This window comes from Triturus cristatus, chromosome 10 (assembly GCF_964204655.1).
Source record: "Triturus cristatus chromosome 10, aTriCri1.1, whole genome shotgun sequence".
In the NCBI taxonomy this organism is placed as follows: Eukaryota; Metazoa; Chordata; class Amphibia; order Caudata; family Salamandridae; genus Triturus; species Triturus cristatus.
The window spans coordinates 803,982,731-804,008,614 of NC_140593.1; the positions used below are offsets into that span (position 1 = coordinate 803,982,731).

Consider the following 25,884-nt stretch of genomic DNA (forward strand, 5'->3'; position numbering starts at 1 on the left):
TAGATAATATATCTATGTTAGTCCGTGCCCTGTCGCCCTTTGTAAACTTAAAATGTCTGACTGTTCTCTCCCACTGTATTTACTGCTCATTCATACATGATCCTGGAACTCCAACTGGGTCCCAGAATGTTTTGTCTGAACATTGTGTGGTTACTACCTTAACACCATGGTAGCTCATGGGTAGATCGCTCCTTTGATGCATGACTACGGATTTGGGTTACCTTTGGGTAATTGGATGAAATGGTTTATTTTATTTTAATATTTTTCAAAATGTATGTTTTTGTCTTTAATGTTTGTAATGTATAAGAATTATCAGTTGTACTGATACATGCAATACGCGTTATGTTGACCTTCCTGATATGCGATTTTGTTACCCCACTGGAGGATAGTACACATCCCCCGTTTTATAGTACATAACTTAGCCAGTATATACCCCCTAAATTATGACATGTGACCATACATAATTCTTGGTCATATTGGGTGACACTTACGCATCATTGCATCAGGTGACAAGCAAGTGCCATCTGAATCGCAATCGTTTGGCCGCATCGCAATTGAGTCTTTCAACTCTTTCTTTCGCGTACCTTTATCATCACGCTGCCGGTTGCTTCAGTAACCGACGTCCTCGCGGTTGAGCGCGGAGTCAGCAACCAGCGCGTTGAGAGGCTTCCACAACCGATTAACTCGGCTTAAGGTAAATCCCTGGACATCGTTGGGTCCTTCGCCCAGGATGTTTTCCGAATTCGTTAAGTTAATGCTCTCTTTCATTTATTGACAGTTCGTCTTTGAAACTGATCATCCCAAGAGACTCACATTCGTTGTCTGAAGAACCCAGGTATTGATTGTTATACCTCCTCGTAACCATTCTGACATTGGAGGCGAGACTTACTTAAATTTGATAAGTGATTCACTACAATAACTTTTTCAGACATTCAACCCTTACACCACGAGGGACGTCTGGAATTAGCACCTTGTGCGCCCCTAATAATTAGGGCCCCTGAAATTTTCAGGTATGCCGCCTTGTAGGCCCTTCTCTTAAATAATAAAATGCATTTTAGTCCAACATCCTGATCACCCCCTCTGTTTTTAATTCTCTTAGGCACAAGACTTCATCTAGGAGTCACTCAGGTTGCCCTTCTGGTCCTGATGAAGATCGGCATGGGCAAGGTCCAAACTTCCCCTAAGGCCCCTTAGACGGGTCGAAACGTCGACGCCCCTTCTACTACCTGGGACACGCAATCCTTTTTCCATGCCAGACGATTAATTGGTCTTTTTTCTTCAACTATATAACATGTATTGTTGTAAATTGTGAACGTGACCAGGTTTTGTTTGTGACGGTGAATTACGACCGTCTTCCTCTTTTGTGAATTTAAAGAATTTTTATTGTTACTATGTTCTATCACTCTTCTCCTCACTCACTCACCCTTTAGCACTTTTGCCGTATGCACGTTCCCTCTGGAGCAACCCTGAGTTGAATACTATATGAATTTGAAAATTAAATTGTCAAAAAATGAAGTAAATATCTGGTGATCTATAATTCGGATGTTGCTTTTTATATTGAAATGTTATATTGAATATTGTGAGCTACTCAAAATTTCCTTTCCTGCTCAGCTCATGACCTAGTAAATCATTCAACTAAGTAAGAGCCTTTTGCTCTCGTGTATCAATAATTAATTCAGGACCACTGTCTAAATTGCTAATACAACTCAATCTCAGGTCAGTTCTGCAACGCTAGCATTACCTGTAGCCTCTATACCAACCCATCTCAACAGGGTTTCCCACTAAACCAACCTGACACAGATGGGACTACCTCAGGAATTCCTACAGATGTCAATACAAGTAGAAATGAGAAGATATCACACACATTCTTGATGGAGAGTCAACTAGTGCCAGCTCCTGCCATTATTATGTCTAAAGGTGGTGTAGCAATGAGGGGGGAGCAGGATAGAGTGGAGCAGCATACTAAACAACATTAAGGAAGTTGAACTGATCTCACTATGCTTGACATGCCTCCCATGAGATAGTGACTGAGGTTGTAGAAATCAAAGATAATTTGTGTTCCTCAAACTCACAGTGGTAAAATGATCTTTTGTGCTTAATATTGAAAGCAATACTAGACAGTAAGTAGGGTTAGGCCTCATTGGCCACTGAAGTGCATTATGCGCAGCAAATTGGAAAAATCGGATACAAAAATTGCATTTTTTTCTTAATTGATTGGAGCAACGAGAAGGGAATTTAAAGGACGATATGACATTTTGTAAATCTAGATATGATGAGACTATGGCAGCAGTTGACAAACTCCAAATGAAAAATTAAGAATTAGAGAACAGGTCCTGTTGTCATAAATTAAGGAAGGGTAATGGGGATGCCATAAGGCATAGAAGCATATACTCCCCTATAAGAAATTGTAAAAAACAATGATCAATAAGCTTGTTCTCTTACATGAGAACTGTCCATTATTAAAGCATATTGTGTTTCCCTTCTGGTGAACCCTTGCTTTACTGACTATTTGATGAAAGAAAAAATACTTGATATTGCTGGTACTTAATGGAATTTCAAAGCTGCAGCAGTATTTAGTTTTTTCATATATCAGTATATTTCTTTTGATAAAGTGCTACGAGGGCATCACATGCTTGCTTTGATTCCCGAGATCAGGTCAATAGGTAGGAAGGCACAGATTATTCCTTCAGCAAATCTAAAAGGTTGGTGGAAAGGGCAATACAGAAAGTGGAGGGAGCTCAGGCTTCTGATGCTAAAATGAAGAAGGGACAAAAATAGGATAGTTAACCTTATAGTCAGGGTTTCTTACTGAGTGCCCAAACACATGTACCTTACAGCCTTTTCGGATGCAGATCAATGCATCTGCAGGGAATAGGGATTGGGTGCTTACCCCTACATGGGGAGAGACATTAAAGGGCTTAAATGTGAGGAGACAGGGCTCTGGGCTGGATGTAGCAGGGAGGAGGGTGGTTGTGGGGACAGGGTTGGGTGCTTGGGTTAGGTGCGGGTGGTATCAGAAAATGAGAAAAGTTGAAATAATTATTGCTAGGCATAACAGTAGCATGAGAACAAGTTACCATGACAGACCATACACTCATAATCACAGTAATTTTATGTTTGCTTTCTTTGAGGAGGTATTTTGGCAACTTGTGAAAAGGAGTCAATACAATTCTTAGTTGGAACAGTAGATTAAGAGCCTGATTTATATGTTGGAGGGAAGGGCACTTCGTCACAACAGAGTTCCCCTCCCTGCCAACATAGTGGTCCACCCACCTAATTTTATGTCAGGCAGACCTTAAATTTGGCCACGGCAGTCACTACTCCATCTCTACCGTAGCCAAACATTTTCAATGTCCCTGGGAAGTAAGGGCCATCTGAGAAATGGCTACATGCCCACCTGTCCAATTTAGATGGACAAATATATAGCTATTTACTACTGTTCCTTACCGACAGGCATAATCTGAAGATACGGTACAGTAATACTGTTACAGTAACAACCCCCCCCCCCCCCAACCCCCCATGGGAGAAGACTCCCATGGCGGGGGAGCACTATGTTTCTTCTTTACAAAAAGAACATTCCATTTCAGGATTTTCTTTTTGTAATTTTTTTTCTTCTGTTCGTAAAGAAAAAATAAATACTCTGTGCTACAGGGTTTGTCATGCTGATGCGGCCCCATAGCACAGAGTAAAATGCACTGACAGAAACTGCCGTGATGGCGGTTCCTGCTAATGCTTTTACAAATGACCGCTTTCTTGGAGGTCATTTATAAATTAGACATGTCCCCCTCTGTTATGGAGTAATTTACTCCATCCCCATGGTGGAACGGCAGGCCGTACACCTAGATCTAAATCAGGCCCTAAGTGTGAACTGGATACAGTTGCAAATTATGTTTTCTGCAGGCAGCATACACACATACCATTTGAAGAACAAGCATTGCTCTGACAACTGGGATTGACCTTCGTTACTGGCACTTCTCATAGAATTAATGTAAAAGGGATTGCTATTGCTATATCCATAAATATTCCAAGAACATATTTGTTAATAGAATCCTAGCAGATAATTTTGACAAATGGGTATTGCATCTTTAGTAATTGCCGACTGTCCTTACACTATTTGTTCAGTTTATGGTACAAATAATGACAGTCCCTTTTTACTTCACTTTTCTACCCTTGAACTGGCAAAAACATGTATTGTGTGAGGCGATTTTGATTGCCCTTTGGACAGGCAGGATAATGTTACCAATCCAACAAAGTCAGACGGATTACCTAAAGTTAGGGATACATTTAGAAATGTGGTTAAGATTTTGGGATTGATTGATGTCTGACTGGCTAACCATTCTAATGAGGCTATTGATGCCTTGTATTATCACCCACATGCACAATACTCAAGAATTGATGGACTTATGTTTCTGTATCGGCTGACATTACTACTCAAGGAAGTATACAAAAGAAGATTAGAATTGGCTTGGATTACAGTAATCCTGGCCTTCTATGTGGACATTTCCCTGAAACCTGATGTTTGACAATTAGATCAGATTGTATATTCGTGATAGGATATCTGAATTTACTCATTTTAATCAGTAATCAAATCGTCCAGTGCTAGTTTGGGTTGCATTTAAAGCTACTATGTGTGAGGCAATAATAAACTATAGTATTGGCAAACGAAAGGGTGTTAACAACAAAATACTAAAGTTAAATCAAAAGATTCTGATGTTAGAGGGAAAACATAGTCCAGCTAAATGTGATCAGAAATTGTACACACATAAAGGAAACTGTACAGAGAGGACTGTCATTCATTATTCAGAGCAGGTGTTCCCAAATCATTCAGAACCACAGCTCACTTTTTGAAAAAACAAACTTTCTAGAAAAACAAACTTTTGCGACCCACCTATATTTAATGGACATGAGGCAGGGTGATTCTTTAATGTAACTAAAGAATAGTGTGGTAGTTGTTATTTACAGACCACACATTTTCCATCGAAATGGCCATTAAACTTTCACAGACATACAGTTTTACTGATGAAACTATATAGCACACAAATAATCTTGTTTGTGTGAATAGTTATCATTTGTGCACTACCAAGTAAGTGTCTTAATTTGTTTTGATCCTATTAACATCTCTGTTGTCAGCACACTTCAGAGTTACAAAAAAGGGCTTGATTTCTGCTTTCCTAATTGCATGATGCATACAGATCATTTACGGGTATTTACAATTTGTTGTACATCGCAGAAAACAGTATCCTACATTGTCATATAATTGCTTTGAAAATCTCCTCTCACTCTGAAGTCAGAGAAAGAAAAGTGAACACCAATACATGTGTTCAAAGAATAAGGCAACCTGACATTTGACCTCTGTCTTTAACCCCTTCGCTGCGGCGCGAATTCTGCCACGGCGCTGGGGGGGGTGCGGGGTGAGCACGGCGCCGCCATGCTCGTGACGGAACCACGCCGTCATGAGTCACGGGCGAGCTGTGCTCATGACGGCGTGGTTCCGTCACAACTCCGCCCACTCTCTATTTCGCCCGCACAGGCGGGGAATCAGTGCCGCGTGGGAGGAGCGGCCGCAGCATGACGGAACCACGCCGTCATGAGCACACGCCGCCCGTGGCTCATGACGGCGTGGTTCCGTCATGCGCACGCAAGGGGTTAAAGCACCTTCAAATGTGACAAGTTAAACACAGAATTTAAAGGTATCTTTATTTATTGATCTAACTTTCGCAACCCACCAAAGGGCCTCGACCTACAGTTTGGGAATAATGAGAGAACCTATACCACTCAAGCATGTAGTTTAGGCTTCTCCAATGAGAGCTTGTAAACTAATGTTATATCTCCAGCTAGCTGTAAGTAACTCACCTCTGTGCAACCCAGCCTACTAAATTAGAAGTTTTTAGTTGGCTGAATTAATATATGTATACCAAAATTGAAAAACATGTATTCGAGATGAAGATGTGTGTATTTTCAGAACTCATGTGCTGATGTTTGCAGAAAAATGTTTTACTTTGTATTTAAATTAAATATTTATGTGTTAAAATATGGGAAGTCTGGAGACTTATTAATCATATTATGTCTTAACAATGTAGAGGCATTCCAAATTGATGAGTACTGTTTTACATTTCTGTTGTCAACCCTGTCTTAACCATTGAGGTGATCAGTGCTGGTAATCTTGCTACTAAAGTAATCTTATATGGTATGTTCACTATTCCAAAAATATTAGCAGCAGTTTGGGATGATATTCATTTAACATAAGTAGCTCTTATTTCAGAAACGATTGGAGACCCCTGATGTAGCTCATCAAGATTCCTCATCATTAGATTCCCCTTTTACTAGGGATGAAGTCACACTGGCTACAAAGACCTTAGCCAGTGGTAACGCTGCTGGTAAGGATGCTATACCAGTCAAGTTTTATAAGATCTTCTTAGATGCAATACTCCCGCAATTTATGGATGTTTTAAGTAGCGTTTATGAACTAAATCCAGTCTCACCATCATAGGAGTATTTCTTGATTTCAGTTTTTCTAAAGAAAGGGAAACCAGCAGAAAAAAGAGTATCATATTGGTCTATTTCACTAATTAACATAGATGCCAGAATGTTTTCCAAAATTTTAGCAATGCAATTGGGGTCTGTGATTAAGGGGTTAGTATCGAATGAACAAGATGGGTTTATATCTGGGTATGATACTGCAGCACATATCATTATGGCAATAGCTATGTCTGACGCAGCCAATAGCAGGAGACAACAGGCTGGTACTATTTTACTCCATGAAGAAAAGGCATTTGAACAGGTGGCCTGGGCGTATCTATGGCTGGCCATGCAATAGATGCAATTTGGTAATAAATTAATCACTGATACAATAATTGGATAAGAAACCAACAGCTAGCACTATAATGATGGGGCAGCGAACAGTAAATATCATAATTAAGAGAGGTATGCATCAAGGCTGTCCATTGTCACCATTATTATTCGCTCTATATTTCGAGCCTTCCTAGCCCTGCCCAGTGCAACAGATCACTGCAGTGTGTTTAAATTCATTTGAACTTAAAATTGCGGCTTATGCGTATGATGTAGCAGTTTTTCACAAGATGTTATTGAAGCTATAGTGGTAGTCAAAGAGATTGCCTTACAATTCAATGGCTTTTCTTGGATCTCATTAAATATAACCAAACCAAAGTTTATAGCGAATTACAATGTCAACCAGACAATATGTAAAAGTAAGTCAGTTGTTAAACACTTGAGTGCATTCATTGCCTCAAACGCATATATTTTTTATTTGAAGTGTAAACTACTTTGAAAAAGCTCAGTCGCTCACATGAGGCGATGGAATAGATTACCTAATACAATAATAGTTAGGTACAACTTAGTCAAGAAGAGTATCTTGCCAAACTTCTCATTTTCATTTCTCTCTATTCCTGTGTATATTAACCTGATATGTTTCAAACAACTTCAAGGAGCTATTTTCACTTTTATATAGGGCTATAAAAAATTACACCATGCTGCGAAATCTCTTAAAATACTTCATAATCCAAGTGACTGGGCTTTACCCATCTTTAAGTTATATTATTGGGCAGAAAAGAGAAAAGGGATGGCTTAAGTTAATTGTATATCTAATTAACCTCCTATCAGTGTATAAAAACAATGTCAAACGAGTTTGATCCATACTATTAAAAGAGAGTCACATTTAAGGTGGTTGAGGGTGGCAAAGACTTTGAGATTATTATAGCAAGCCTCTTAGTATTCCAGTGATTCATAGATATCTTATAGTGGGTATTTAAAATTACTAGATTTAATTTTTACAATTCTATGACTATTAAATGGGTACATTTCAGGTGTTATGCATCTCGAAATGCTATACAAAACCCAAACAATCAGGTCTTATTAAGATTTAGTGGATGAGTATCAACTTTCTAGAGGTGGCTTTTAAATACCTTAACTTCAGAAATTATTTCTTCCAACCCAACATAACACTTGATAAAATTGACCTGTTGGACATACTTAGTAAACCTACAACAGTCAAAATTAAAAACGTATATAACGTTTTTAGCTAATTATTTATCAAACAGCAATGTGATATTGGCAGAGGCGAGGACCAAGGCTTTGGGAATTTCAGTGACTAGTAACACTATAATTAAAAGCTTTGCACTTAATTGTAGATATCCATTCATGGCTAGCTTATTAGCCCAACACTATAAGACTAAGCATATGCTTGACCCTGGTCAGGCAAACTGCTCTCCCCTTGCGCAGCTCCATCATTGTGCCGCTGCCCCCAGCACCTCTCCAGTTCCAGGTAGGTGTTCGAGGCCCTCCTCCACCTGCAGGCTTCTGCCTGTTCCTCATCCTCATCCCTGGTGGTACAGTTGGAAAGCCTTGCTCTTCTGCTGGTCTGCTCTGCCAGCCTTCTGTAGTTTTTTTGCCTTTGTCTGTCTGCGCCTCATTTGTGCCTTTCTTGTGCTTTTTCTCTTTGTGCCTTTTTTGTACCTCTCCGTCTCTCTGTGCCTTTTTTGTGCCTCTTTGTCCCTTTGGGCCTTTATTGTGCCCTTTTGTCTCTTTTTGTGCCTCTTTTTCACAGTTTTTTACCTGTTTACCGTTTTGCTCCCTTCCCCGCCACTGCTGCCCCTGTGGTCCCTCCCCCCTGCGTGTTCCTGCTCCCCACTCCCAGCTGCTCTCCCTCTCCCGACCCCTACTTAATGGTGGCTGCTATGCGGCCAATCCGCTGGAGCTCCAAAGGCAAGCCTGTCTGCGGCCGTCCGCGACCCAACCGCGACCAGTGCCAGGGACCCTGGTCCTCCGACACCCCACCGCTACGACTCAGAAAGCCTCCACACACTCAACCCTGGAAGAAACAACAACTGCCAGCTGTCAATGCCAAACACCACCCAAGGCCATTTGTCCTGCCAACAATGCTGCCACACCTTCAGTCACCTCCAGACCCTTACAGCTACGGCCAACCTTCCGGACGCCAGCATGCCCAAGCCCCTGAGCTGCATCCTCCTCAATGTACGTGCCCTACACAGACACACAGTAGAAATCTAGGACCTTCTCAACACCCTCTCGCCCAACATTGCCTTCCTCACAGAGACCTAGACCAACGCCAGCTCCGCACTCGACATCGCAACCGCCATCCCCGACGGGTACAAGATCCAGAGGAAAGACCGCCCCAACCACCCTGGAGGCGGCCTCGCCATCGCACACAAAAACTCCTTCCAACTCACAACCACCATCTCAAACGACTACTCACCCCCCATGGAACACCTCCACTTCCAGATCAACCCCAGAATGACTATGCAGAACCCTACAAACCTCCTGGACCCCGTGCCCCATTCACTAACAACATCGCAGACCTCATCGCGCCCCACGCCCTTCAATCAATCAATCAATGAATCAGGGAATTGTAAGTGCGCTACTCACTCGTGAGGGTCTCAAGGCGCTGGGGGGGCGCAGATCTGTTTAGCCGAAGAGCCAGGTCTTGAGGGTCTTCCTGAAGGTGTTCAGGGAGGGGGCGCGTCTGATGTCTGCCGGTAGCTCATTGCAAGTCTTGGCTGCAATGTGAGAGAAGGATCTTCCACCTGCTCTGTCTCTGTGGATGCACAGGGTTTCAGCCAGTGCGAGGTTGGAAGATTGGAGGTTTCTTTTGGGTACGTGGAAGTTGATTCTTTCATTGATGTATTTAGGTCCGTTGCTGTGTAGGCATTTGTAGGCGTGAGTGAAGATTTTAAAAGTGACTCTTTTCTACACGGGGAGCCAGTGGAGACTTCGTAGGTGTTGACTGATGTTTTCATGTCGGGGGATACCGAGAACAAATCTGGTGGCGGTGTTCTGTATTGTCTGGAGTTTGCAGAGTAGGGACTTGTTGATGCCGACGTAGAGTGCGTTTCCATAGTCCAGTCTGCTGGTGATGAGTGCGTGGGTGACTGTCTTCCTTGACTCAGGGGGGATTCACTTGAAGGTCTTGCGGAGGAGGCAGAGGGTGTTGAAGCAGCTGGAGGTGACGGCGTTGACCTGTCAGTTCGTGGTGAGTGATGAGTCGAGTACGATGCTGAGGGTCTTGGCGTGGTCTGAGGGGTAGGTGGGCTTCCGAGGGCGGTCGGCCACCAGGTGCTGTCCCACGCAGAAGGGGTGGTACCGAGGACGAGGACTTCTGTCTTTTCGGCGTTGAGCTTCAGGCAGCTGTTGGTCATCCAGACTGCGACGTCTTGCATTCCTTTCTGGAAGTTGAGTTTGGCAGTGGTGGGGTCTTTGGTGAGGGAGAGGATGAGCTGGGTGTCGTCTGCGTAAGATACGATGTTGAGGCTGTGTTGTCGGACGATGGCTGCGAGGGGGGAGATGTTGAAGAGGGTGGGGCTCAGAGATGAACCCTGTGGGATTCCGAGCGTGGTAGTCTGATCCTTTGGCTTCTTCTGGTGAGGAATAATTGGATCCAGTCCAGGGCTGTTCCTTGTATGCCTGCGTCGTGTAGTCAGGCGACTAGTGTGCGCTGGGAGACGGTGTAGAAGGCCGCTGATAGGTCGAGCAGGATGAGGGCAGCGGAGTGGCCTTGGTCCATGAGGGTGCGGATGTCATCTGTGGCGACGAGTAGGGCAGTCTCTGTGCTGTGGTTGCTTTGGAATCCGGATTGGGACGGGTCGAGGACGGCGTTCTCTTCAATGAATCGTGTCAGTTTCCTGTTGACTGTTTTCTCTGTAACTTTGGCTGTGAAGGCGAGGAGCGAGATGGACCGATAGTTCTTGAGGTCGGTGGGGTCAGCTGTGGGCTTCTTGAGCAGAGGTCTGACTTCTGCGCACTTCCAGTTATCTGGGAAAGTGCCTGTTTTGAAGGTGGTGTTGATGGTGCGTTGTAGTTTGGGTGCAATGGCAGCCCTGGCTCTGTGGTAGATGTGAGGGGGGCAGGGGTTGGTGGGGGCCCCAGAGTGGATGTTTTTTATGGTCGAGGTGGTGTCTTCGGCCTTGATTGGTGTCCAGTTGGAAATGGTGGGCTGGCTGGTGTTTCTGGGGGGCGGGGGCCGTCTGTGGCGCCTGGTGGATGGTCGATGAAGTTGTCGTAGAGGTTTTTGATCTTGAGGTGGAAATAGGTTCCAAGCTTGTCGCAGAGGTCTTGGGATGGGGTGATGTCTGTGGCTTCACTGCGTGGGTTGGTGAATTCCTGAATGACACTGAAAAGTTCCTTGGAGTTGGCCAGGATTTTGTTGTGGATGAAGTTCCTCTTGGTGGCTCTGATCTGGTTGTGGTAGTCCGTCATGGCGTCCTTGTAGAGAGCGGTGGTGAACCAGGTGGCTTTCCTAGGGCATTGTCTGTCGGGGTTGCGTAGTGTGTCGAGCTCGTCTGCGCAGTGGGAGATCCAGGTGTGGGGTTCTCTGGCTGCATCGTTTGCGTCGGGTGCCCAGTTGTGGTTGTCTCGGGTGAGGGTGGAGTTAAGTTGCTCGTCGGTAACCGTGCTCCAGTCTCTTCGTGGTGGGTGTGGGGCTGGTTTGGGTGCCTTGGGTTTGTTGATGGCGAAGTATACGCAGTGGTGGTCAGTCCATGGCGGCTGTGTTGTGTGGCTGAATTGGATGCTGTTTCCTGCTGCGAAGATGGGGTCGAGGATGTGTCCTGCTTTGTAGGTCGGTGTGTTGACGAGTTGTTTAAGTCTGATGCTGGCGAGGTTGTCACGAAGGATAGTGGAGTTGGGGGTCGCTGGGGTTGTCGAGGTGGAAGTTCAGGTCTCCAATGAGTATGTAGTTTGTGGAGGCGATGACGTGGCGTGCGATGAAGTTGGAGATGGTGGTGGCGAAGGGTGTTCGGGGGCTGGGAGGGTCTGTAGATGAGGGTTCTTTGGAGTGTGGCTTAGGGGGTGGTCTGGATCTGGAAGTGCAGGTGTTCGGCGGAGGGTACGGTTTGGCAGGAGGTGGTGAGGTGGAGGGTGATCTTCTGGGCGATGGCGAGGCCCCCCCTGGGTGGTTGGGGCGGTCTTTCCTCTGGATCTTGTATCCATCTGGGATGGCGGTGCTGACGTCGGGGGCGGAGGATGCGTTGGTCCAGGTCTCTGTGAAGAAGGCGATGTCAGGTGAGAGAGAGTCGAGTAGGTTCCAGATTTCCATGGGGTGTTTGTGTACGGAGCGTACGTTGAGGAGAATGCATTTTAGGGTGTAGCCGGTGCTGGCATCGGCAGTATTGGAGGCCGGGGTGGCGGTGAGGGTCTGGCTGCAGTGGAGGCAGGAGAACTGGCCATGGGTCATGTTCGGCGAGGCCTGTTAGCATTCTCTAAGTCTTCCAGGGTTGAGTGCAAGGAGGGTGGTGGTGTCGTAGCGATGGGTAGTGGGAGGTCCAGGGTTCTTGGCACTTGCCGCAGTAGGGTCGCGGACAAGGCGCGGACGGGCTTGCCTTTGGTGAGCCTTCAGCGCGCCGGTGGCGTGCCCACTGCACTCATCCGCTGTGTGACTGCGCAGCGGCCGCCATTAAGTAGGGGAGGTGGGAGGGAGGAGAGGCTGGGTGGCGGAAGCGGGGAATTCCGGGGGGGATTCCGGGGTGGAGGGGCCGCAGGAGCAGCAGCGGCAAAAGGCGAAAGGAACATTGCCTTGCCTCCATGGACTACGCACTGCCCTCTTGGACAACCTTGCCAACATCGGACTGAAGCAGCTTGTCACCACCCCCACCCACAAGGCAGAACACACCCTTGACCCCATCTTCGCAGGAGGAAACAACTTTCACTTTAGTCACACCACGCAGCCCCTCTGGACGGATCACCACTGCGTCAACATCTCGTTCTCGAAACCTACCACACGCAAGCATACACCTCGCCCCCGCACAGAAACTGGAGCAAGATCACCGAAGAGCACCTCAATTCCGCCCTCAGCTGCACTCCTCCACCTCCTACAACCAACACAAAATCTGCAGCCAACGAACTCACCAGATGGATCGCCGACTGCTCTAACATGCTCGCCCCACTCAAGAACTCCAACAGTCAATGCACAACGACAGCTACCTGTTCACCACGGACCTCTAGGAATCCAAGCGCACATGCCAATGACTCGAGAAAGAATCGAGGAACAACAAAACCTTGGAAGCACGCACCACCTACAGGACCGCCATGACAGAATTCCACCAACTCATCAGCTCCATGAAGAGGAACATCATCCAGGACAGAATCCTCTCCAACTCCTGCAACTCCAAGGAACTCTTCAGAATCATACAAGAATTCACCAAACCCCCCAGCGAAATCTCCGATGTCCCTCCCTCCCAGGACCTTTGCAACAAACTCAGCTCCTTCTTCCATCACAAGACCAGGGCTCACTACGACAACTTTGACGAACAGGACCAAGGCACCGACACAACACCGTCCCACCAGCGAGGCAACCCAGCCGGCCATCACCACCTGGACCTCTGTCACCACAGAAGAAACTGCAAAGACCATGAGGAGTATACACCGCGGAGCTCCTACTGACCCCTGCCCGCTGCACATCTTCCACAGGGCTGCCTCTGCCATAGCACATGAACTACGATGTACAAACAACTGCACCCTCAAAACAGGAACTTTCCTCGATGACTGGAAATGAGCAGAAGTCCAACCCCTCCTCAAGAAGCCCTCCGCAGACCCGACAGACCTGAAGAACTACAGACTCCCTTTCACCACCAAAGTCACTGAGAAGATCATCAACAACCAGCTCACAAACTTCATAGAATCCAACTCGATCCTTAACACTTCTCAATCCGGATTTCATAGCAACCACAGAACCAAGACTTCCTTCCTAGCCACCACAGACGACATCCGCGCTCTCCTCGACCAGGGCCACATGGCAGCCCTCATTCTACTACACCTCTAGGCAGCATTCAACACCGTCTCCCACCGCACACTAGCCACCAGACTCCACAACACCAGCATACAGGGAACTGCCCTAGACTGAATCCGCTCCTACCTCACCGGCACAAACTCAGAGAATCAGACTCCCACCTTTCCTATCTGAACCTACAGAGATCAGATGTGGAGTGCCCCAAGGATCCTCCCTCAGCCCCACACTCTTCAACATCTACATGGCCCCACTCGCACCCATCGTCAGAAAACACAGACTCCGCATAGTATCCTACACCGACGACACCCAGCTCATCCTCTCCCTCATCAAGGAACCCAACATCACCAGACACAGTTTCCAGGAAGGAATGAAGGACGTTGCATCCTGGATGAGCAGCAGCTGCCTAAAGCTCAACTCAGAGAAAACAGAAGTCCTCGTCTTTGACTATACCGCCTCCGCATGGAGTCACACCTGGTGGTCCCCGGCCCTCGGCAACCCTCCCACATCCACGGACCATGCCCGCAACCTTGGCATCATACTCTACTTCTCCCTCACCATGAACCGACAGATCAATGCTGTATTGTCTACGTGCTTCAACACTCTCCCCATACTCTGCAAGACATTCAAATTGATCCCCCCGAGTCCAGAAAGACTGTCACCCACGCACTCATAACCAGCAGACTTGACTACAGGAACGCCCTCTACTCCGAAATCAACAAATATATACTCCACAAACTCCAGACTGTCCAGAACGCTGCATCCAGACTCGTCCTCAGCATCCCATGACAAGACCACATCACTCAACACCTACGAGACCTCCACTGGCTCCCCATCGAAAAGAGAGTGACTTTCAAGCTGTTCACACACACCTACAAAACCCTCCACAACACCGGACCCCAATACCTCAATGAAAGAATATCCTTCTACGGCCCCAAGAGTAACCTACGCTCCGCCGACCATACCCTGGCTGAAATTCGACGCATCCGCAGAGCCAGAACGGGAGGAAGATCCTTCTCCTACATCGCGGCCAAGACCGGGAACAAACTCCCCCTCAGCATCAGATGAACCCCCACACTGCAAGCATTCAGGAAGAGCCTCAAGACCTGGCTCTTCGGATAAGTCGGAGCTGCCCGAAATCCCCCTCCCCCCAGTGCCTTGAGACCCTCACGTGTAGGTAGTGTGCTTCACAAATCCCTGATTGATTGATTGATATTATACTTCTAGCAGGTTACATGCTTGGAAATATGGTTCAGTTTAAATATCCAAGATGTTTGACTGAAAACTCAGATGAATGTATGTATGTTTGCTACACAGAGGCATAACATTAGACCCCAAAGCCCCCATGCAGTGGCGGGGCCTCGAGCTTCAGGGGCCCCATCCAGCACTGTGCACGGGTGGCAGGCCCCTGGCCTGAGAGCTCCTGATATAAAAGATAAAAAGAGGAAGCAGATTGCATCAGAAGTCTGGTCCAGGTTCCATTGACATTCCTCCCACAAGATTTGAGGCTTGTCTCCTGTATTCTATTTTTGAATGTTTAAATTTAAATGATTGTGGTATTATGGCAATACATTTATTGTGCTTCAGACTAACGACTATCTATTGTGTATTTTTTGCATCACATTTGTCTCACTATCCTAATAATAATAATAAAAAAAATTAAAGAAATGGAGGGCAGACGCTTGGGTCAGCAGTTCAGAGTACCAGACCCTCTCAACCCAATCAAGAGCCACTAGAATCAACTATGCGCGGCATGCCTACTTTCTCCTTGACCGGTGGTATCAACAGCAGAGAGGGAAATGTTTTGGAGGTCAGAATCCTTAAATCCACATCTCCTAGAGACCCCTGAAGAGTAAATTCCAGATTGCAAAGGCTGGAAAATGAGTATTTTTAGTGAATACTCCTGCTAAGTTTGCAGGAGTATTCCTGGGATCCCACAAAGTGGCTGACCGTCAGGGAAATATTGTGTCGTGCCAGCCATTGCTAAAGTCTCAGAGCCCCCAGAGGGCAAACTAGCCCATGCTGTCCTGCTTGTTCCAGTCTACATGGAGGTTGTGTTGTCTGTTAGCTCCTGAATCAGCCTGACCCTGATGGAAGGAAGAAATGCCTACAGGGCCAACTGGATGCTTTGCAGCATCAGACAATTTATGTGGTGCTGCTGCTTCATCTGAGACCAGAAACCTATGCTCTCCACCTCATACAAGTGACATGCCCCACCCAAAGCTCTGGAGAGGGAAGGAAAATGGCTTACCTCACATGTGATTGGTGTCTGATTTGGACCAAAAGGCATTCCATGTGCTGGGCCATTGCAGTTGGATACTAGATGGAAGATTCCACATGCAGGAGGCACCAGCAGAGTGCTAAAACCAAGCATCCCCAGAACTTTCAAGGCCGGAACAGAAGCCTTCACTTGAAACATCGTGATTATAGCCTGAGTGTCCTGGACTTGTGGTGGGACCAGGAAGGCCTTCAAAGCAACTGTATCTAGAATGGCCCCACAAATTGTTTTTGCACTGGGTGGAGATAGGGTTGGGCCTCCTGAGGATTGGACACAGGTTGGACACTGTTGACTGTAAGTGCTCCGAGACTAGTTGCTGTGAGCCCGTATTCAGCAGCCAGTTGTTGAGGTACCGGAAAACATATATCCCAGACCTGTCAAGATGCCCCTCAACCACTGATATGACCTTTGTAAAGATCTATGAGGCCAATGTAAGCCTGAAGACCAGCACAGTAAATTGAAAGTGGACTGACTTCACCACAAAGGGGATTCCTGTGGGACTGCAGGACCAGCATATGAAAGTACATGCCAAGTAGGCCTACGGACACCATCCAATCCTCTGGATCCAAGGCTTGCAAAACATGAGCAAGTGTCATCATGCTGAACTTCTCTTTCTTCAGTAACAAGTTAAAATGTCGGAGGTTTTTAATAAGTATGAGTCCCTTGTTCTTCTTTGAGACCAGAAAGTTCAGGGAGTAAAACCTAGTTTAATTTTCCCTTTGATGCGCAACATCACTGTTTCCTTTGAAATAATTGCAGTGTGATCTACCAATAACTCAGAGTAAGCTAGTGGGTTGTGAGAAGATGCTTCCAAAGAGGGATAGGCATATTCAACCTGGATTATTTGAAGGCACTGTTGGTCCAATGTGATGGAACACCAGTAATGTAGAGCATTGTGGATACTGCCGCCTACTGGTCCCATCCTGAGATTGGAGGGCGAAATAAAGATGTTTTGTGCCTAGTGAACAGAACTAAAGGAATGTTGGCTACAACAGTTAGCCTGTCCTACAGAATCTGGTCTACACCTGCAACTACAAAGTCTGCTTGGGTTCCTGTGCAGTATGGGAGGTTGTTACTAGAGATATGCAAGACCTCTCGAGCATCATCTGAACTTCCTATATTGTGAGTGGAACTGGCCCACAGGAAATGACCCCAGTTAGCAAGTCATGGCTGCATCAGCCTTCTCACCTAAGAGCCCAAAGATATCAAATGGGATGTCCATTAATGAAGCTGAGACCTCCCCTGAGAACTGAGTGAAAACACATCCAGGCATAATGTCTTATTATTATTTTGGTGCCCATAAGAAAGGCAACAGAGTCTGTAGTCACAATTCAAGAAAGTAGAACACTCTTCGCAGCATCTTGAACATCATGTACATTCTGGGTTAAGGCATTGCACATGTTCTCCGGCAAAGCCAGCAACACCTTGCGTGCCATGTTCCAAAGAGCGTTTGTATATTGCCCCAAGAGACAAACTGTATTCAGGGAGTGTAAGATCAAACTGGTAGAAGAAAAGGGAAATCTTATGCCATCCCAATTCTCCAATCAGCAGGTTGAATCAGGCAGTTCCGCCAAGCCGTCACTGTGAGATAGGAGAGCGTGGTCCAGTTGTAGAAAAAGGGCTACTGTTAATACATTTCAAACTCACATTGGAGATTTACAAAGGAACTCAGGGAATTGTTGAACATTACATTCCCTTTTTTTTTCTAGCTATTTCAATATTCTCCGAGTCCTGGAAGATATTTAAATTGTGCATGTCTCCCGAAATTCTTTCCTTTTGTGGGTGATTTCTCACTTCGCCACCCAGTAGCATATAGAGTGTTGTGCTGTAGCCTCAATAATGTGGCCTTGGCAGGTGGAAGAAGCTTAGACATTTGTTTCCCATATAGAAAATGTTGTGGATGTGCTTCATCCATTGTCTGTCTTTCAGCAGAGAAGGCAAAATCAGGAAGACATCCAATTTTGGATCTTGTTCCTTTAGGTCTACAGAGATTGACTGTTTACAGTGTTGTGGTAAGGGTCATATCTGGTTTGATTTCTTGCTTCAAGGTATGCATTATTTGTTCTAATTTATTTTCAGGATAATAAATTATTGAGAAGTTTAGATTAAACATTTCATATTTATTTCCAATGTTCAGGAGAAAAAAACTGAGTTAGAGCTGGACAGACTCTAATGTGGTTCCTTCCCTCCTGTGTGCTGCTGGTGGACTTGCATGTTAGGATAACTGTGTTTAAGTTGGTAGGACCTGTCTCTACAGGTGAAGGCAATTGGCTCTAACCAACAGGAGCAGAGTTTCAAGGACGGTAGGGTTCTAAAAATGATAGCTATGTCTAAATTAAAGATCGTACCATTCAAAAGGAGTTGGTGCTAAAGCTGGTTATACGATAAATCCCTTGTTTGTATTTCCTTTTTTGATGAGCCTCTCAAATACACATGTTGTGCAAAAGCTTAATCAAGGAATATATAGGGATTTAAAAGTGAATGATAACTCACAACCAGTATTTTTAAGACAGTGTTTCAAGTAGAAATTGTATGTAGACACACAATAAGGACAGCATGCGAAGAAAAGCTAGAATCGTGTTACAGAGATAAGAAGAAAGGACAGAGAGGAACGTGTATACTGAGAATTAATGAACGGGCCATGTGACTCAGAGCAGGACATTATTTAATGTGGATCCTCACAATATGAGGGAAAGGCCACACACTGTTAAATGGTACAGGCTGTGGCGCAGCATATACAGCAATTTGATTGGCATCCAGCATTCAGTGTTTGAAGACTGTCTGTCAAGTGGTCACTGTGATGTGGCAGAACTCTGCTTCAAAACACAACAGCAGGTTTGTAAAAATTGAGGAAATTAACTGTTTCACACTAGTGTGTGGGAGACCACTTAGTGATATGAAAAGAATCTGGTAAGATTTAAAAATCTCATTGTTTTAAAGCAAATTAATTTATATTGGCCTGTAATGCTGTTGCATAACAATTACAGGAAATCATTATAGATATGGAGACGAGTGCCTAATATAGCAGTGGTTGTCTCTCTTTGGCAAAGGAAAATGTTCCCTTTCTGGCAAAGATAATTAATGGCCACTGACTTTGTTCACAAGCATTCTTCGGTAAGGTTCTGTCACATCATAAGCTTCCCAAACATCACCAAATGATTCCTTGACCTTCCACACTAGATGCGTCAGAAAGATTTAGATTTAAGAACCTATGTAGAGAGAAGAAGCTCATCCGTCATTGTTTCCTGTTTCAGAAGAAACCCTGGTGCCTTCCAACAAGAAGGTGTCACTCCAAACTATCCATTCATTTTAACAATGAGCTATTTAGCTTATGGTGTATTACATCTCTAAACTAAAACATAGCATGAAAGTAATTAAACTAAATATGATGATTTCACAAGACAGGAGGAGCTAAGGCAGGTACCTGAAGTTCATGGTGAATGATGATGGAGTAGCACAAGTGCAGCAGAGAAGAGACCAGGGTTTGTTATTTTCACTTAAATTGTGAAGTTCTCCTGTTTTCCTGACCTGGGAGGAAAGGCTAACATTTCTGGCATACTTCCCAGCAGGGTTGTTAAAAACAGCAGAATAAATTTTATGATGACCCAATGGAAGGAAGTTAGATTTGGGAAGCAAATAACACCAACAACTATTTGTATTTCCACTTCAATCTACAGCCTTCCACTCAAATGCCTAGATTTACACATCATTTGGAAATGGTCCACTGGTCTTTTCTCAAAGTACATCAGCTATGATTAAGTGGAGGTGAGAAGAGATGATGGAAGGAATGGGGATGTGTGACATGAGTGAGAGCAGGCACAGAGCCTAGACTTACCCCTAAGCCCGAGGAGCTGGCCCCGATGCAGGACAACCGCTGGCAAAGGTGAGGAGAGACAGAGAGAGAGAAAAGGGCACATAAAGAGAGAATGAAACAAACAACAATTTGAATAATAGTGGCACACATCAATATCAAATGCTGAGCACCATGTCTGCAGGATCACGAGCTGCAGGTACAGAGAAGGATATGTTCTAAGCAGGGAACTGGAGGCATTTGAAGTTTATCACTTTCCTAAGTGAGGACATTAGTCTTTAAATGCTCAAAATGTAGTCTGTTAAAAATAGTAGGGTTAGCAGTCTAGTGCATTTTGATGACACTAGTTGGTATTAATAGCTTATTGCTGCTTTGTTCTAAAAGGTTTGGGTGAATATTCCTGCTTAACACCCTATCACTTTGTTGATTTGCATGCTTAATATTCATTTCTTCTTTTATGCTTAGGTTTTCGTGTTTAAAATTTCTATTTTTTGATAAATTCTGGTGGTTTTTCTCCCCAGTGTTTTCCAGTGATTTCAAAACATTAAAAAAGTGGTTATCAGTGGTTATACATTTAAGCGCCATTAAAAACAACAGAAATTTGTTTTTCTGGTGTTTTGCTTCTATTATTGCTTGCTTTCTGCACTTATAGTGCATGGTATATAGACAGTGTACATACAGTGTATATGAGGTGAGGTCCACATTTTTACAAATTAAGCTTATTGTAGTACACTATACAATACTTCTTCCCCAGTGGGTCTTTGATCATGCACGCCTGCTCTTTTTTCCATGTAAACTTTTATCTGTGAAAAGGCCCTCTCAACATTGACACTTAAAACGGGCAATACCAAAACAGCCAGTGCACAATTTGCTAACTTTTGCCACTGACGTAGCTTACCAAGCCGGTACTGGTACACCTGAAGATTGAGATTCTCTGGGACAGGTTCTGCAACATATGTGTTGAACTGGAGGCATATGCCATCAGAGTTATTGAAGAGGTCAGAAATTAAGCAGTATTTTTCAAAGTTTGGAGAAAATTCACCTTTAAGGAAGGTATCTAGAACTTGTGCAGAGTACCACAGTGAGGCTTCATTGACTTCAAATGCCATGGTTGGTGAAGGGACATTTCTATGCATCATTGCAAGTCATTTCTCATGTATTGTAAAATAAAATTTCTTGAATTGCTCATAAACGTTTCTTTGCTTACCAAGTGGTAAGCATTCTAACATGGAACATGTTGCCGTGTGAAAGTCACTAAAAGTGTCGCCCAGCCTAATCTCAAGGAGATGTTTCACATCTACACCAATTACGGTGAACACTTCACGCCAGGGTGTGTTCAGACTCTAGGTTTTTGGTTATGTCCTCTACAGCAGTCATTTTTTTCCTGTAAAAATCTAAGAATGCAGTAAGGTACTTTTTTCACATTACTATCAGTGTGCGACTGAAGATCCTCACATTTCTTGCCTTTGGCACCATCAGCAACAATTCTGTAAATGGGCACCAAACGGATAATATAGCATTCACTGCCTCTAGGACTGAGAACACCTCGCTAAATGACACAGTTGGGATGACTCTTTCTTTATGCCACACAAAGCACAAAATAAGAAGTATTTGCATATTAGTTCCCGCACATAACGAAACAGTGCACCAGAATGGACTACAAAGTCAATAGCATTCTTCATTTACTCTGAAGATTGTAAAGATGATTTAACATACCATCTAGCAAGTGGCATCGATCTCTTACAGGAAAGCACTTCAACTCAGGTATCGATTTTGACAGGTCATCACACAACTTTTTCACATACGTAGCTGAATCACCACAAATACAAACAATATCTCTCCAATCTTTGTTGAACTTGGAAAGAACTCTTTATGCTGCAGCCTACCAAGTGTTCCATGTTTTCCAAAGGTCTGGTGTCATGTTTTCAACACTATATCAGATGCTTGGTAACAGCACTATTCACATATACCTGTCATTGCACCTTGCATTAAATGTTTAACACCTGAGGTGTTTGGCAATTCACCTACTATCAATACTGGCCTGCTAGAAAAGGGGGATGATGTATCAAAGGGTTCACCCATTCTCTGTGGGTAAATGTGATGGGTCATGAAAAAGTGTTTCCTTTGGAGAAGAAACTATTTTAATATTTCTTGGCTAAATATTCTCGTTACGGCACACTCACACATGCATTCGGTCAAAACACGTGGAGGGAACAGTATAATTTCAATCCCTTAACTAGTGATTACAAAACAAAATTTTATGTCAAGAGTAAAACAATTTATTATTTAGTTTAAAAAGAAGCTTTCGCTTAACAAAACATCAATATACACTATTGCTATTGTATCAAAATCACATCAGAAATTATACTGTTCCCTCCACGCGTTTTCATGACTTTTCAGTACCCTATTCCTTTGGTATAAGGGGTCCCTCTAATTTTTTCTTTAAGGTAAATGTGATGGTACATATTGGGAAAGGGTCTTGTGAAACCAGCCATTTTACCTATCAGTGAAATAATCAAACGTAGCCAAAATATCAAATCTGATTTTGATATTTTCTGATTCTCTACAGTTTATAACATAACTAAACAAGACCTAAAACATGCTTTTATACCCTGCCTCTGTAGATCAAAGACCACGAAACTGAAAAAAGCAAAAGGATGAAGAAACAATACTTTAATGACATTCCTAAACAACAAAACTCAACCAGAATAATGTTAGCCTGGTCTTTCTTGCTGCTACCTTGTATAACAAAGTTACGTTGTATTGGCCCCTTCAGGAAAAAATAAAAATGACTCTGACTGTCCGTTTCCTTTCTTTGAATGGCATTTAGTTTGTGGTTATGGAGGTGTCTATCAGTGTTTATATATTCAGCTCATTCCACTTGCTTCTACTTCTCTACACTTTAAGGGTATTATTACAACAGATGTTTGTGGATTTCCACCTCCACCTTCACCTCTCTCCCTCTCATTACAGAATTTACAAAGAGATCACCTGAAATTGAGACAAACCCTTCCTTGGCAAAGTGGGAGTCAAAAGTGCATTTGCAGCGGAGGTTCGGCCATCACTTGTGTTTGTCAGGATGGGCGATATACTATCGAAGCCTACACAAGCTGGAAGTGGTGTGTCAAGGCTCAGGTCAACAGTGGAAGTAGCTGAAGAGTTGGTTGGAGAGGTCTGCTTTCCTTGGTGGTGGAATATGGGTCACAACATTGGTGTAATGTCGGATCATCCCCTCATACCAGAATTTTGAGATCTTTCAGGAAGTATTGCCGAAAATGTGTTGGCACTGTGTCGGCCCTGTAAGAGATTATTTTTGCTTCCAGGTCCAATAGAGTAGCCTTTTAATTCTGTTACAGATTTGTGAATACCACAGCATGAGTGCGCAAGTCTCGGTGATAAAGTGGACACTCAGGCTTCTTTAAGCGCTCCTTCTGTTTCCTGTGATTCCCTATATATTTCCAAGGTCGACGGGGAAAAGGCTCAGACAATTGGTGGCCACATTCTAGGTTTGGAACATTCCTAAGGTAGCTGGCAGAGGAGCATTCTTGGATTTGGGATGCGTCCCATTCTCTTTTCAGATTCTCAGTCTTGCCCTAGATGCATCTGTTGTTTGACTATGGGAGGCTAGGACAAACCAAGTACTCTTTCTTTGATTACGTGTTCAAAGCAGTTCAGGCTTCTGGTGAGCTGTCCACAAGGAAATCATATTCCCATCACTGGATACGTTTTTTAAAACTGGGTGTCTCAGCAAGGGGATACAGGTTGTGCCTTGAAACCCCTTCTCAGGTCCCGTCACAGTAGCTTAAAAAATGGACCGTTAGCTAGAACCCTAAAAGAGTTGGAACTAGGGATTTCAGGGAACCTGTGAGGTAACTAGCAGGTTGGGAGGCATTGTTTTTTAGACTTAAAGTTACTTATTTTGTAGAACGCATCCAAGAAGTTGTCGTAACCACAGTGGAGTTACGTTTTTTCACTGAGGGATTAAATGATGGTCATTATGGAACTTTAAAATGAAAACTCTGGATTGATCTTCTCCAAAGCTGTTACTGATGTGTTTGGTGGCAGTAATATCGATTTTTAGGTCTGCCATATTTCACATTGTTCTCAGAGGTATTAATGTACAGTCCAGGTTCAGTTACTTCACAAGATTTTGTCCTTATTCCAGCAGTGCTGAGTGATCTGGAAGAAGGTCTGTATCTGATAAATATGGAGTTTGTTTGATTTACGTTTCCCATGGTTCGTGATTTCAGAAATGGGATAATCAGCCATTTTTGGTTCTGCAAGCATTATTGTTAATTCTGTAATTGTCACCTCAAGCAGATGCCTTTTGAAAACCTAAGAGATGCTAGTGGATGAATGGTCTATACCGAGCTGATCAAGAAGAAATGTAAGAAAGGAAAGCTCTGTCTCAGATCCAAAACACATCACAAAGTACTGTAAGAAGAGAGATGACTCAGTGTAATGAAGATTACGGGGGACGCTAGGTGGCGCACTAGCGAATGGTCGCCTTCGTGTAAGGCTCCCGCAGTCCGGGGACATTTATCCTTCATAAACTCCTTAAATGGCGACCCAGAAAGCTGCAATCACACCCATCGCTTACCTGAGAGGTCCGGTGCTGGCTGTCCAAGTTCTGGCTTGCTAGCCACTACAGCGGGGAAGATACGAGCTTCGGAAGCCCCGGCGACCTGTGCGGCTGGAGGACAGGAACCGGCCTGCTGGGGGACGCCTACTAGGCGAGATCGGGGCTGCAATAACTGCCGCAGGCCGCTGACGGGCGAGAGGCGCGAAGCGGACTCCGAAAGCTGGCGCTGGTGAGGAGAACGGCGCGAGCCCCCCCCCGGGGTCGGAGGCACTGCCGGAGAGACGGGCGGAGGCCCTGTTCCCCCCCCCCCAATTGGAGACATAGCAGCAGAGGACTAGCTGGAGGTGGCAGCTGGGAGCTCCTCGGCTGACTGCGAGCTGCGGGGGGGACGCGGACGCTGGCAGCAGGACCGGGTGGGCTGCGAAGGGGCCCCACTCCGGCTCACCCATCGGGCGGACCCGCAGCGACGCACAGAGGCCAAGACGGAGACCGAGTAGGCGGTGGAAGGTACCGCTGACGTCCGTTTCGCTGCCGGGGGGGGGGTCGGGGGACAGCGCTGGCCACCTACGGGATGTCTCTGCCCGGGCTGGACGGCCGGTAAGGAGGAGCCGATTGCTGGGACAGGAGAGCTGTGGGCCCTTGGAGGCCGCCTGCACGGCGTGGCCCGCTGCATGAGACTGCCTACCAGCTGGAGCTGGGTATTAGCGCAAAGGGGCACAGCAGTGGCGGATCACATACCCTGCCTCGAGAGAGGAAACTGCGCCACGAGCGAGGTCACTGGTGGGGGCCATCGACTGGACCGGCCTGGGCACTGGTGTTGCTGCCGTCGGGGGAAAGCTGAAGCCAGACGCGGGGACACATCGGGGGGTTGGTTCCGGCGCTGTCGAGTTACCCCCGTCTTCCCCTTGCACGAGTCTTCTGACCGAGGCGGGCCCGGACCTGAGGCGGAGGGGACTGTCGAGTGGCCGGAGCGGCGTCCTGCCCTGCCGGCAGATCGTGACGGGTAAGACGGACGCGAGACAGCCCAAGCTGTCGTTCGAGACCGGCAAAAAGGGGAATAAACCTTTGGAAGCGCCGCAAGTCCTGACTGGAGTGAATGGAGCTGCAGGGGACTCCTCGACTGCGGCTGCGGACCTGCAGGAGGTGCTGCGCGAGATGCGCCAGGGGTTCGCGACGATCGCTGACAAAGTGGATAGGATATCGTCGAGAATGGATGCAGTGGTGCATAAATTGGATGCGCACGAGGAGCGTCTAAAGGGTGCGGAACAACGGATATCGGACACGGAGGACACTGTTTCGCAGCACACCTCGCAGCTTACCAGAATGGATATCCTGCTGCGCATCATAGCGTCCAAGAACGAGGATTTGGAGGCGAGAAGCAGGCGCAACAACGTTCGCATCATAGGGATACCGGAGACGACCAATGTGGGCAAAATGGAGGAGTATGTGGAAAGGATGCT

The 25,884-nt window shown here is 45.5% G+C and overlaps 1 protein-coding gene across 3 annotated transcripts in view; it reads right to left on the reverse strand.

Annotated features, from left to right (window-relative positions):
- MAPK8IP3 (mitogen-activated protein kinase 8 interacting protein 3) overlaps window positions 1-25,884 on the reverse strand; it is a 597,532-nt gene that overhangs the window by 43,431 nt on the left and 528,217 nt on the right. For all 3 annotated transcript variants that reach the window (XM_085628367.1, XM_085628364.1, XM_085628366.1), the window contains one exon: window positions 19,867-19,905. In XM_085628367.1, the coding sequence (XP_085484493.1) occupies window positions 19,867-19,905 (39 nt within the window). The remainder of the gene's footprint in view (window positions 1-19,866; window positions 19,906-25,884) is intronic.